At 38.6% G+C, this 14,184-nt stretch overlaps 1 protein-coding gene across 14 annotated transcripts in view; it reads left to right on the forward strand.

Moving 5' to 3' along the window:
• The first annotated feature begins 55 nt into the window (after positions 1 to 55).
• The window catches only part of CSPP1 (centrosome and spindle pole associated protein 1), a 53,326-nt gene continuing 39,197 nt past the window's right edge, over positions 56 to 14,184 (forward strand). For 6 of the 14 annotated variants that reach the window (XM_052704877.1, XM_052704888.1, XM_052704884.1 and 3 more), the window contains exons 1-8: positions 56 to 146; positions 3,703 to 3,806; positions 5,017 to 5,113; positions 6,947 to 7,047; positions 7,768 to 7,791; positions 9,932 to 10,012; positions 11,853 to 11,954; positions 12,796 to 13,241. In XM_052704877.1, coding sequence (XP_052560837.1) covers positions 3,705 to 3,806; positions 5,017 to 5,113; positions 6,947 to 7,047; positions 7,768 to 7,791; positions 9,932 to 10,012; positions 11,853 to 11,954; positions 12,796 to 13,241 — 953 coding nt within the window. In that variant the 5' untranslated portion in view covers positions 56 to 146; positions 3,703 to 3,704. Of the gene's footprint in view, positions 147 to 544; positions 646 to 756; positions 888 to 1,578; positions 1,776 to 1,841; positions 2,069 to 3,702; positions 3,807 to 5,016; positions 5,114 to 6,946; positions 7,048 to 7,767; positions 7,792 to 9,931; positions 10,013 to 11,852; positions 11,955 to 12,795; positions 13,242 to 14,184 lie in introns of those variants that run through there. The other 8 variants (XM_052704885.1, XM_052704892.1, XM_052704879.1 and 5 more) reach the window with 7 other exon arrangements.

The raw sequence follows: 14,184 nt of genomic DNA on the forward strand, positions 1-14,184 counted from the left end.
GGTACGATCCGCGCAGGCCTCGGGCCGGGTCCTCCGCAGCGGCAGGGGGCGCTAACGAGAAAGCCCTCCGGGGCGACAGAAAGCCGCCAGCCGGCTTCCGGGGAGGTGGCAACTGGCGCGGGAGGCGGACGGGGCTGCGAGCGCCGGTGAGCGGCGGAGCGGTCGGGACGGTGCTCGGTGATGTTTCGCCCCGTTTTGCCCCATTCCCAACTCCGCAGAGCGGAGGCCGAGCGTCCGCCCCGGGTTGTGAACGGAGCGGGCGACCTCGCCGTCCTCCGCGGGGCGAGCGGCCGGGTAACGGGACGGGCCCGTGCGGGGAGCGGGGAACAGGGAATGGGGGCGCGGGGAACAGGGAACGGGGGCGCGGGGCCGGAGCGGGCTTCCGTGTTCCATGTGGGGGCGGCGGGGCGTTCCGGTGGGAGCCGCTTGTTGTACGGCCGTTGCCTGACAACGGAGTAGCGCTGCCGTGAGGGGCCGGGCGCGCAGCCCCGCCCCGCTCCGGGTGCGGCGTGAGGAGGCGCGGGGGTGCCGGGGCCGCCCACGTCGGGAAGGGCTGCGCTGTTGGAGCAACAAATGTCAGCCGTCCCTCAGGGCTTCCTCCAGTTCATTTGTTCTGGGGCCGTGGGACGTGGTCTGCAAATGTAGGTGAGGTCTTAAAGTGAGGGGAAATGACTCACAGAACTCATTGGCTTGTTGTTTCGATGGATGGTTGCCTTCACAGTTAGGAAAAGTCATGTTTGTTGTTTTTTCTTTTAGTTAGAGTCTGGTAACTGTGAGTGTGCCTGTAAGTGCAGTTGCTGAACGTCACACGCGGGAGCTTCTTGGAGCACTTCACTCCCCTGCCACCCTTGCTGCAGTTTCTGTGGAGGAGAATGGCCATCTGTCAGGTTTTCTGGATATTTAGAATTATGATAGCACAGCACGCAATCTGTCTGATCACATGTGCTGATTTTAGATCCTTGCCTCGCTGTCTTGAAGAAATACAAGGGGAAGGGTTGTGGTTGGACTTGATGAATTTTGAGGTCTTTTCCAACCTGAGCAATTCTATGGTTCCGTGGTAAAAAGGAACACAGTGCATGTTTTCCTAAGTAATGAAAGAGATGCACAGTGCACATGCCAATATGGTGCTGCATATACAAACAGGCGGCTTGAATGTCTCGAGGACGGAGACATGCATTATTAATTGCGTTTGGGTGTAGATCCAATGTCTGTCTCTGGCATTAGGACATGTTTTTTTGTCTTGAATGTATCTATGCTTTCCATTGCTTGCTGTGTTACTAAGGTGATGTCTGTCTGGCTTTTTGTTTATTCAGAGTTGCTTTTATGAAAAATTCCATTTTAAAAATGATAGGTTATAGAAAAAAAAACCAAGCTAAACAGTCTTGAAAATTAAAAATATATAATATATATATGTATTAGGACTTTTCCCAGCAACAGCTGAACAAATAGTAAGTTTAATTTAATTTTCATTTGCATGATACTGTGCCTTGGGCATGCAAATACAAGTTTTAAGATAGGGCTGAAGGAAGAATCAGCAGATCTTTGCTGTTAAAAATATATATGCTTTTAATAGCATTTACAAAATACTTTATATTGAATACCTTGACACATCTGTCACTTGTACCATGTAATTCTGGAGACCTGTGGCTTATTGTTAGATTTTTCAGTGTTTACCACATGGTCCTCTCCTGCTCTGCACAGGGTACCCACTGAGCAATGTCTTCAAGCCTGGTTTTGAACCTGCTGCAATCACTAGGAATGATTGCAAGGATCTGGTAATTCACATCATTCATTCTGACACATTGCTAAACCAACAGCATACTCTTTTATTTAGGATTGAGGTGTTCTGTGGTGACGAGTAAATCTTTGCAGCTGTTTAATCTGTCGTTTTCTCTTGTCTCATAAAGCTTACACTCCTTCATGTGGGAATTTTTCCTCCTGTGGATGATGCACTTTGTAGCTGATGCTAATAAGTTAATTACTATTTACTATATATTACTAGATTTGAGTTGTTGGTCTCTTCTCAGAGGTGACAGGACAAGGGGAAATGGCCCCAAGTGACACCAGGGTAAGTTTAGGTTGGATGTCAGGAAAATCTTCTTTATAGAAAGGGTGGTTAAGCACTGGAATAGACTCCCGGGGAGGTGGTTGAGTCACCATCCCTGGATGTGTTTAAAAGCCTTTTGGATGTGGTGCTCAGGGACGTGATTTAGTGGAGGGCTGTTAGAGTTAGGGTAGTTTGGTTAGGTTGAGGTTGGTCTTGATTATCTTTAAGGTCTTTTCCAACCTGAGCAATTCTATGGTTCTATGACAAGTTATTTTATCCACTCAGAACAGGCTTTTCGTTATTCTTATGTAACCTAATAGGCTCAATGAAGCTCATCAGTGCCTCAAATCTTACTGTCTTATAGACACCTTTGATCTGTTATCACTGTGCAAAAGTAATGAGATTAAAGTTTTAGCATAAATCAGATGGGGAATTTATTTTTGGAAGTGATTGTCCCGTGTTACCACTAGGGCTTGCAAATGGGATGTCCTAGTTCTGCCTCCTTTGTAACAATATCAGAGTTCAGATTTTCAATCCAAGGGAGCGCTCATGTAAGACATGACGGTTCAAGTAGATGCATTCCTTGTATTCCTGAAGTTGAAGTAACTGCACGTTAACTTATTTACCTGCTCCAATTTTGACATCACTTATCTTGATCTTGATTTTCATAGTAAGCATTAATCACATTCTCCCTGAGCACTGTATTATGTTTTCCTGCTTAATGTCTTATTTTCCTGGGCTTTGTGTGTGTGTATGTGTGTGTTATTCCTGGTTGTTCTATTTTTATTTTTAAATTTCTGTGATGTTCTTCCTGAAATTGTTTAATATCTTCTTACTCTGGACTTACTGTTTACTTAATATAATTTTTAGCAAGATAGTGAATTAGCCTTATTTAAACTGCTGTACAGTCTGTGCTTTAGAACCTGGATAGGATGGGATTGATGAAAGCCTTCACAAGCAATTGCGTTGCTGAAGTTATGGGGTTAGCATTTGAGTGGCTTAAGGATCTTGATTTCCTCCTCACTTCATTCTTCCTCTAAGAGTAGAATATAACACAGGATTTTTTTTATCCATTGGCATGGTTTCACATGACTTTCTTCAGTGGAGTTGGTGGAAATGCTGAGATTAGGATGAGTGGGCTTGAATGCAGTGACTCTTTTCCTTCTTTTTCTTCCCCCATGGCTATGCAGTGTGCAGCTTTTCAGCATTTCTAGTTCTGATAAACTACCCAAACCAGCTGTGTGAAACCTGAGGATGTGCCCTGACTTCTGTACCATTCCACCATCACTGATTTAATTCACTTTTAATTTTTGTTATGAAATTGTCTAGCAGCAGCAGTGCACAATAAGTTGCACTACAATGATGCTAACATTTCAACCCTGAAGAGCTTTCAGCTCCATAGGTGAGATGCACAGAAGAGGCAATCAGCTAACAGAGGAGGCAATCAACTGTTCCTGCGTGTCTGATTAAAGGCAGTGCTGCCTGGTATCCATGGCAGTACCGTTATTGCAAGGTGGTAGCTATTCTTCTTGCTCCTGTTATTTTATTGATACAAAAAGTAACAGTATGCTGTCCAGCTCCTGTGTGTCTTTTCTGGCTTTCTGTTTGTTTGTTTTTCTGTATTCTGACACAAATGTGTTTTTCCTACAACTTAGAAATGATGGCAGAAGATTTAGAAAAGTTTATTGAAGATCAGAAGGCCAAGTTGGCACAAGATAAGGCAGAGCTTGAAAATGATCCACCTTACATGGAAATAAGGGTAAGAGTATTAATTAGCTTCTCTGAATTTAAACACGTTTCTAGGGTCTCACTTTAAGCTTTTAGTATGCTCTTAAAGCTGTATATTTTGTTAAAGCACACACATATATGAATGATTCATCTAGTCAAACCCATTTCTATCATACATACTTCTTATCTGTACTTAGGTAGATCTTTTTATAAGCTGCTTGCCACCAAGCATACGCAGTAACATTTGTATTTTCCAATTAGGGAATTGCTCTCTGCCCACTCCAAGAGAGTGGGTGGTGGGATGGGGATGGAAGGTAAAAAAATAGCCTTAACGTTTCTGGTAAGGAAACTACGAAACAGAAAAAGAATAAATTACTGAGTCCAATCAGTTCAACAAAATCTGTTCTTATCATGGTTTTCCTGTTAGAAAGCTTAGCACCTAACTCTAAAGCTGTACATCTTCTCTAATTTGCAAATCACCATCTAGGTTTTTTTTTTAAACAGTACTTAGCAAGAAGCTGTCATCTAAATTATTTGGCTACTGTAACTCTCAGGCAGCTTGGATTGGATCCTCAGTTTAAAAGGAAAAATAAAAGTGGGTGGACATACCCCCAAATAGCTTAAGCTTTTAAACGCGTTTATAATGTTTCATTCTTGGTTTTGTTTTGGTAGGTTATTGGAATTTCTTTCCCTTTATGTGGGTAATGTCAATGTTTTTACCTAGTTGTAATACATCTCCTAAGAAAGTTATTTCTTACAGAGTCATTGGGCTGCCTGCATTTTTGTATCCACTGCACAAAACAAGATAAAGAGGAGGAGAATGTTTCCAAGCCTGTGTTTTGATAAAGTCTGAAGGTGTGTGGTGAAAGTGTAGTTACAGGGAGCAGGTACTTTCATCTTGCCCTGAAATACCTTGAAGTTGCTTCATGGTATCAGTCAGAGTGCAGTACATCAATTCAGCTCCCACAGAAAACAGAGATAATACATGGAAACCATGTGGAAGCAGTTGAAATAGCTTATGATGTGAAACTTACTGAGCTGATTTCTATGTTGTAGAGGAGAAGCTACTTTTCTGATAGAATCAGTGAGATTTATAACCTGTTCCATGTGCTTAAATCTTACTTTTAATCTCCTTTCTCAGGTGCATCAATGATGTTGTTAATGATGTTACATTAATGATGTTGTTGGGACATTTCTTTCTGATGATGTGGGTGGTTTTTTGTTTTTTGTTTTTTTTTCAGAATAAGGAATCAGAGAAGCTTTCTGAGACTGGCAAAATGTTCATCTCCATGTCTAAAGAAAACATACCTCCAAACAGTCAACAGAACTGTCCTTTAGGTACAGTATATATTTTTGCATCTTGTGGTTTAAGTAGTGCTTGATTACCTGTGGGAATTTTTGGAAAGCAATTACTGCTTTGGATTTTTAATTAAAACATTAAAGTGCATACTGATTCTTTATTCTTTCAAGTATCTTGGTATTGTGTGGAATTGTTTGTAATTATTATTGTTTTTTCTGGGATTTGAATAAGGAAAATGTGCAAAACACTTTTTTTCCAGAAGTAGTGTTATTTGAAAAAAGCAAGTCAAAATTGCTGCTTAGTCTTCAGTAGACGATTGATGTTTTCCTGTTATGTGAGGTACTGGTAGCAAAAGCTTTGAAAGTCCATCTTTCATCTGAACTGTCATCTTGCTGTTGAAGGGCACTTTCTCTGTGCTTTGTGCCAGGGAAGTAAGGATGCCTTTTCTTTTGGCCTCGCAGCTTGCAAGGCTCACTCAGACCTGGCTAAAACAAACAAAGTTAAAGTAATTTTTCTTGCAAATGCCAAATATCCATTAAACTCTTAGGCATAGAGTACTAAACTGATTTTGTTGCTTTTGTGATAAAAGTTGTTATAATGCAGTCATACATTATCCAGGAAAGAGCAAGCACTGAGTTAAGAATCTTCCAAGACCAGTGAAATGATTAGATTTCTGAATGTGTTGTGACTGGACTTCTTAATCACAGCTGTGGGTTTTGGGTTTCTTTTCCCATGTATATCATTCTGTTTTCTTTCTCTTCTCTGTGTCGTTTGTGATTTTGGTTTGTGGATGTGTGGCAGTGTTCTTTCCTCTGTTTTATTCTGTGCTGCACCATCCTACCCTCCTTATCATACCATCTCCTTTCTGTAGGCACAACTGCTTAGTTGTAGTTTAGACGTGTCCTGACAACTTTAGAGCTTTTTTGTCCCCTCTTGATTGGTAGGCAATCCTTTTTTTTTTTTTCTTCATGTATACGCTCCTAGGTTTTGTACCTCATTTATTTCCATGTTCTAAACGCTGTCCTTTTTGTGTTAAAGAAGTGGAAATGCTTTCAGGGAAACAACAGGCAATTAAAATGAAAGTTGCAGTCCTTTTATTGTGTGTTTTTTGTCTGTGGGAAGTGATGGAAATCTCAGCAGAAGTGGTCTGCTAGGGCAGAGCATATTTCTTACAAAACAGATGAATGTATTCTGGGAACAGCAACCAACTTCCACAGCATTGTATTTTAAGAGTGCAGCTGTAACAAGGTTACACAGTAACTCTTGAAATGAACTAAATGTGTGTTTTGAGTCTGTTAAATAAAAAAAAAAAAGTATGGCTCACTGAAGTGGAAAGAAAAATTGAATATCATTATTATGAAGTTTGATTCCTTCTAGTTGTATGGAAGCCAATGTGGATTTCATGTGTTTCATGCTGAATGGGCAGCTTGCTGCTTTCTAGTTCAGCATATTTCATCTTGTGTGGTTAGCAGTGCCTAAAATATCAGTGATTTGTAGAGTAACATGTGAAAGAAGAGAGATTTCCTTTGAAACGCTCGTTAAAAGAAACAAGTCAGAATAACCTGAATATTGTAGATAGTTGATACTCTCTTTTAATTAATTTGCTCCTTTATTCCAGTGGGGAGAGAAAAATACAAGCACTAGAGGAAAACTGATATCCCCCAAACAGTGAATTTTTCTAGCATGCTTTCCATCCAACTAATCACAGAGAGGGTGGGTTTTAATTTTGTTTGTTTTGTACTGGCTGCCTGCATCAATCTTTATGTTTTGTCATGTCTGATTAAAATCCAGGTGTGTGTTTTGCAGCATGTGCTTTGTGTTGATTCCAAATGGTAGAATAATAATAATGTTTATCAGAGTTAAACTTTCAGGTGACTATGGCTGGAGTTTACCTCTCGGAGAAGAATATGAACGAAAGAAGCATAAACTGAAAGAGGAACTTCGACAAGATTATAGGCGGTATCTCTCTCAGGTAGTGGTTCTTGTCTGCTTGTCTGACTTCAATGAGTCTTTTGCAAGAGAGTCATTTTAATTGAATTAAATGGTAAGAGATTTGTGAGAAATTTGTGATAAGAAAGCACTTGTTATGAATTTCAAAGGTTTTATTCAAAAGGTTTCAAAGACCTTTTGAATAAAAGTACTTTCAAAGTGTCGCCGCTGAGAAGGGTTTTATATTTTAGGCTTCTAAATACATTTTAGATTTTAGATCTCATTGCCATTTAGAATCTAGCAGTATTCTAAATTCCTTTATTTGTCTCTTTACTGCTTTCTTATTACTGAAGAATTTAAATATCACATGCTTCTAAAGTATCATTCTTAAGTACTTATTTATTCTGCTGTCTGTAATTCCTCTAAGTGACTCCATTTCCTGGCTTCTTTTTAGTTTAGAGATAAAAGAGCTTCCATGCTCTGCTTAGCAGGATTGATTATCTGCAACAGTAATAATTTTAAATGGAAATGGTATGTATGAAGTGTCCTATCTTGGGAATATTCTGTATCTCTTCTTAATGTATCAGGTCCCACTAACAAAAAATCAGGAAGCAAATAATTTCCATTTGAAAATGCCAATCAGTGCCTTTAGTTCTTAGAATGAAATAATGGATTGGCTGTAAGAAAATGATCAGTTCTTGCAAAGTCAAATGTTTGTGAACAGAAGGCATTTTTTTGAATAGTATTTTTTCCCTGATTTTAGGGTATTTCGCAGGCAAAAAGAAAGGTAGGGTGCCTGCAATATCTTTTTTTTTCCCCTATTCAATTAGTAGCTTTTTGCTTTGTTTGAAAGCTTCAAGCCCTCTGAATTAAAAAAGAAATCATTATTTTTTTGTGCTTTGTGTCTTTGTTCGTGCTGTAGTGATTAGTTGTGATTCATTGCATTGCTTGTATTGTGCAGAATGGTTGCTTATTTATTATTTTCCATTATTATGATTTAAAAACACTTGCTGATTTCTGTTGTCCCTTGCATTTGCTATTGTTACTGCCTAATGCTGACTGCACAGAAGTTTATTTTAGTAGATGTTTGCTTCAAGGCATACATTAGGTAGATGTTAAGTATGTATATCTGAACTCATAATAAAGATGAGGAAAAATAGTGAGCTCTGAAATATTATAAATGCTCTTGGAATTACAGTGCAATCTCATCAGTGGTGCTTTAGAAAGCATGGAGCCAGCCAGTAGTTCAGAATGCCAGAATGAAGTATTTTGAGAAAAACAAAACCAGAGGCACATCTTGTTGAGCTGCCTACAGTTGCAGTGATTCTTCTATATACCATTGTGCTGTCATGCATGATAATGGTTAACTTTCACATTTTTAATGTTGTGTATCCAGGTTTTTCAGATTAAGCAACTTCAGTAAAGGACCAGAAGGTAGCATGGTAGAAAATCAGTGGCTGCTCTTTTTTGGACTGTGGATAACTTGCATGTGAAACAAAGTAACTACATTAAGTATGCTCTGGAATTCCTGAATTACAATAGCAAAGCAGGATGAGCAGGCTTTTTAACCTCTAGTTGAAAGGATGTGTATATAATTGTTGTTTCTTGTTTAATCTGAAACTTCAGAAGTTAGAAAGTTGTATGAAAACTTAATCAGTTTAATAATTCCCACCAAAGCGCCCGAATAATAACATTTTTAAGTTGAATTTTAGTATTATCTTCCCAACTGAATTCTGTTTTCTACGTATTTAGATGTTTAAGCTTTTCAGTTATGCTATATTAAGCTTGTAAAGCCTGAGGAAGAGGTAAAATAACTTATTTTTTTTCTAGGAAATGTAACTTAGTTCTCCGTCTTAATATAGTTGTCTCTGTGTTTGAATATTTGCATGGTGCTTAAATCCCTTAAATCTTTTATTGTGTAGTTGTGGAATGTAAGTCATAATGGCAGGGTTTTGTTCCAGAGCACACAGAACTCTTATCTATTTACTCTAAGCTTTTAAGCTAAGTTACAGCATAGATAATGGAAGGACGATTCCATTCTAGTAAAATACCATACCTATAGCAATACCATTAATTCCCCTCATCAGTCCAAATCATGGAAATAAATGAGCTTTTTAAATATATGTATTTATAAAACATCATTTGATTGACTGAGAATGGTTTGAGGATGCTTTTAGTAAAGGAGTGGTGTAGAGGCAACTAGGCTTCGAGACTGAAGGTGTGTTCCAGTGTTGCTTGGTGTTTGACTGGAAGTGCTGATGTCTTGGCCAGCTCTACAGTTCTCATGCTGTGGCCCAGGGAGCTGGGCTAAACAACGCCATCGTGTTTTCTGCTGGAAACTCATTGAGAAAGTAGCTGATGTTCCATAAGGAATGAGAAGGCTTGGTAGTGAGTTGTTATCAGGAAATATTGCTGATTGCTGTTGTTGCAAACAGGTAGTATTGATATGAAGAGTAGTGACTAGCATTAGCATGGGTTCCGTTGGTTAAAATAAGAGAGACCAACGTTTTCTCTAGTTGGAAAAATTAATCTTTCATCTTAAGTAGAGCAGCGTCTTGGAAAAATTCTCTATTGCTTATAATTTTACAGAAAAATTCCGTATTTTTGTATTTTTAATGTGTTTATCTTCTAATATGCAGAGACTAAATAGTCCTTGAGGTAGTGTAAAGGAAAGTGCAGTGAACACTTTCAAACATAAACTTAAAGCGTGGAACTAACAAAGCCCTTCACTTTCCGTATTCCTTGACTTCACTTCATCTGTTCTGAGGAAATCCCACATCTTCAGAGTATGATGGCTATCATCAGTCTTTGTTTCTTTGAACTGATGAGGTACATTTCAGCAACTACAATTCCTGCCAGCTATTTAGCAAGTGAGATTGAGTGTTTTAAAGTATAGTGAATTATGTTTTCTTTCTTCCTCGTTGTAGAAAAATTACCTGACTACAGGTGAAGTAGATCCTTATACTCAGGGATTATCTCTTCCTATTGATGAGCGAAGGTCTGCCAAGGTGAGTGCCTGGAGGAAATTAAATGATGTGCAACTTGAAAATGAACCCAGATGTCTTAACTGTTACACAAAAATTGTTTCTGCATACGTTTACAGAGCACTTGAGCTGTTTAAAAGCTCTCCTGCTTGTGCTTGTTTTTGTCCAGCCCTGCATAGCAATTAATTAAAAGACACTGTTTTTTCTTGTGGATACTTTTCTAATTTTTGACTCTTATTCCAGTCTGTTGATAAGCAAATACTTTTCAAATTATCTTACAGTGATTTCTGTAGTGATATCTCTGCTTAACAGAAAGTATACTTTCTGCTATATGCAACTTGTTTTGATTTCTTTCACTGTACACTTACATGTCTGCACACTACCTGCTTATTGTCATGGGATCATTATTTTAAACAGTTAAATCCAGGAATGTAAAATAAAAGCTGATCTGGTATTTCACAAATTGCCTACTGTTAGTACAGTTTTCCCACATTCATTTTTTCTTTGAGAGAACTGTACTAATGTATTTGATGAAAAACACACATTCTTTACATGTAACCTGAGATGTCTAGTTTTGTTTTCATATGTTGGAGAAATGTATCAACCAGGTCGGTCTCTGTTATTGGATGTTGGTGGAGGCTAGGCACAAAGATGCAACACCCATGTGTGGTTTTATTAACTTCTGACCCGTTGTGCTGAAGCATAATATCTTTCTGTGAAGGCCTAAAACTGTCTTATGGGGGTCACTTGACTCTTGAGGCCCTCACACAGTTTGCTTTATATTACCTCTTCCTTTCTTGTGCTTTCTTATGAATTGATGCATGACACTGAAACAGCAGAAATATTGTCATTTATTAAATATTTTTGCTGACTCGTTGATTACTACTGGTTTATAAGGATCACTGAAACCCTGGTCAACATGCAAGGGAAAGAACTGGAGGATGACTGGACTGTTGATGCATTCTTAGCTCTGTAGATGCATATTTTTTTAAACCTGTGTTGTTTTAGAGTTACGTTTTTGCTCTGTGTTTGTGGCTACACAGTCACTGTAATCTGGCATGTGACTTCTGCTATGGAATGTGTTGCTCCCATAATGGCTGTGCTTATAAATTCTTTCTGCCTTCTTTTGTCCTGACAATAACGTTTGGGCTTCTGAGGAGCCATGAGACCTCAAATGAATGAAAAGCATTACAAAGAAGCCCCAAGTCCCCCAAATTATATTAGTGTGAAGACAAAGGGAGGCAGCAAGAGTGAAATGCCTGGGGAAGGAGAAGAATGTATTTGTGCTAGATTGAGTTGGCTTCAAGTTTTTGGGAATGGTGGAAAAATATTTTTGGTTAATTCTGTGGAAAATAAAGACATCTGAACTTGGGATTTTTTTCTTTCTTTTTTTTTTTTTTTTTTGTAACAGCAGTTTGACATTCCGTTGAGATTTTGTGCAGAGGTGTGTTGTATTCTCTTTATCCATTTATGCACTGCTACTGTAGAAACTAAAAGCAGCCAGAAGGTGTCCTGTTGTGCCCTGCTAAATAGTCAGCCTCTCTGCAGATAATGTTTAGAGGGTAACACATTTTTGTTTTCTGGTAAAATGCACTTGCATTTTTGTTTTCTTGCTAGGTAAAACGTGCAGTCACCCAGCATACTGATGTTTCTGCTGGGTGTTTTACTAGCTTTTAAGGATGATGTTAGTTTCTCAGCCTAGGAGGATATACCCCTCTGTCAGCTTTCATAGCTGTCTGCAGTTTCTGCAGGCTTTATGGTGCCCTGCAAAAACATCCTTTATTTCTTGGATAAAGTGAAGAGATTAAGTTAAGTTGTGCTACTCAAAATGCAAAATTGATTCACTTCTCAATGTCTGTTTTAGGAGAAACTACGTCTTGAAAGAAACAAGGACTACAATCAGTATCTCAGGGATAAAGAAGAATGGAATGAAAAGCTAAGGAAATTAGCAAAGAAAAGCACAGAGGTAATTCACTTTTACTGAAGCTGATAGAAAAGAGAACGTAAATGATCTTGTTGGTTATTCATCCTTGACTAAAACATGCAAAATAAGACAAAAGGAGCAAAGAATGTTTTTTACCTAGGCCACGTTTTCATGGATGGTATCTAGTGATTCCTGAGTATGAGCCATATGGCACAGTGCAGTTCTTGATTTTTACTTCTGTCATGTCTGTGTGGTAGAACAAAGCTTTCATTCTTCTGTGTCTCTGAAACTGGTCTCCACATCATTCTTGGTGGTAGAAGGGTGGCTAAAGAAGCAGAAGCTGTCTCATTGGGCAAAATATTGAGCATCACACAGTGCTCCTCTGCTTTTCCTCAGTCTGTGTTCAGTCCAGGAGAAAGCAGGACAGGTGTTAGCTGTCCAGTATATGATGCCGTGCAGTTGTGAGTCAAAATAATGTCTTTATTCTTGAATACAGACTGAGCATGTGCTTGATAGATCTCGGATTCTGAGCGGAAGCCTTTCATTTAATGTGTTGATGTGTTTCAGTGCCAGTGACAATTTCTCATTTAGAGGTTCTTAGGTTATAGGCAGCTATAATTTGCCACCATTGCCTTATCCAACGTGACAATTTCAAATGGCTACCCAGATTTTCTTTGTGTGAACTCTGGGGAGAAAGGGATCAGACTTCGTATGTTTGTCTCCCCTTTTTCTCATTTAATGACCTCAAAATCTTAGGTGAAGGGCCTGTAAAGATATAGTTGTTCTTTTCCTCAGTCAGGTTTTGAATGAAAACTTGGTTTTGTATTCCTTGAATGTGATTTGCTTATATTCAAATTCTTAAATATTTTTTCCCATTAAACAGCATCAGATGGACAGGAATAAAAAACCTATTGCAGTTACAAGGCTCCAACCTGAGTTCCATCCAGATGTAGAGTCCCGTAATACAGCTGCAGAACCTCTCAGGAAAGATGCCTTTACTTCCACAGAAGGTTATGAAGAGCTGCTGAATAAGCGACGGCTGGAAGAAGACAGGTACCATAGGCTGGATGATGAAATTGAATCAAGAAGTCGACTATTAAATAAAAGACTTGATGAGGATTTGGATGTTCCTGGTAGAAGACATCGGGGATTTGCGAGCCAATCTCTAATTCCTATTAGAAGGTATCACAGACTTGATGAGGATCGTGACTTTGATCGAAGGTACTACAGAACGGACTATGATCCTGAGACAAGTGAAGAATTAGATCCTAGATTTAGATGTGAAAGTGCTTATGAGAGAAAACCTCCCCGGCTTTATTATTCTGAAAGGTATTTTTAACTCTGTTTTCTACTTTATTTCTGTAGTCCTTGTGAACAGCCGTGGTTTGCTCTCAATGGAAGTTACACAAGATTTAAGTGTGAAAACAGAATTTTTGGACTTATTTCAGAAAATAATTTTGTCATCGTTTTTGAAAAATGTTTAAAACTGGAACAAATACCTGATCAAGTCTATATTAGGTGGCATTTTATACACAAACCAAGGGTACTGATGAAGTTACACCAGAAAAAGTACTTTTAGTACTAACCAGTCAGAATATATGTGTTTGTGAACAGCCCAAGATAAAACAGAGTGAACACTTCTAGAAATAACAGAAGACAAATCCTACCACTCTCAATGGTGTTAAGTACTGCAATTATGTTTAATTTTTAGTTGCTGGTGGACTGACTAAACGATCTTTTGAGTCATTGTTTACAGAGATAATGTTCTAGATAGTATTGGAAATGAGTATCTGAAAAAAACAATTCCTTAAATGCTCTTCTACTGGAAACACATTTTCTAAATGGAATGAGTCATCTTTTCTAGTATCAAGTGGCAGTAGAGTACAATAATGTTGAAAAGTATTTTTGTAGACATTACTTCTCAGCACTTCCAGTGTTTAAAAAAAGAAATCATAAAGGAATGAAGGTAAGCAAGTATGGGGAAAATGTCTGGAAGGATTTGGGAGGTGCAGGTTTGTATGTCCAACTGTGCTTAAAAGTGCGTATTTCCTCATGTAATATTTATGAAAAAGATTGGCTAAATGGAAGCACAGTGGTCAGAAAGACAGCAGGAGCAAGACTACCTGTTTCTGTCGAATGTAGTTTGGAAAAAGAGTGCAAAATGCAAAAATTTCTAATTTCTACCAATGCTGTGCCACAGGATGGAGCAAGGGAAGTCTTAAGTAGGATCTTCTTGTCCAACAAATTTGCAGAATGAAACAGTGTAGAAGCT

This window comes from Tympanuchus pallidicinctus, unplaced genomic scaffold (genome assembly GCF_026119805.1).
Source record: "Tympanuchus pallidicinctus isolate F22 unplaced genomic scaffold, pur_lepc_1.0 scaffold5, whole genome shotgun sequence".
Taxonomy (NCBI): domain Eukaryota; kingdom Metazoa; phylum Chordata; class Aves; order Galliformes; family Phasianidae; genus Tympanuchus; species Tympanuchus pallidicinctus.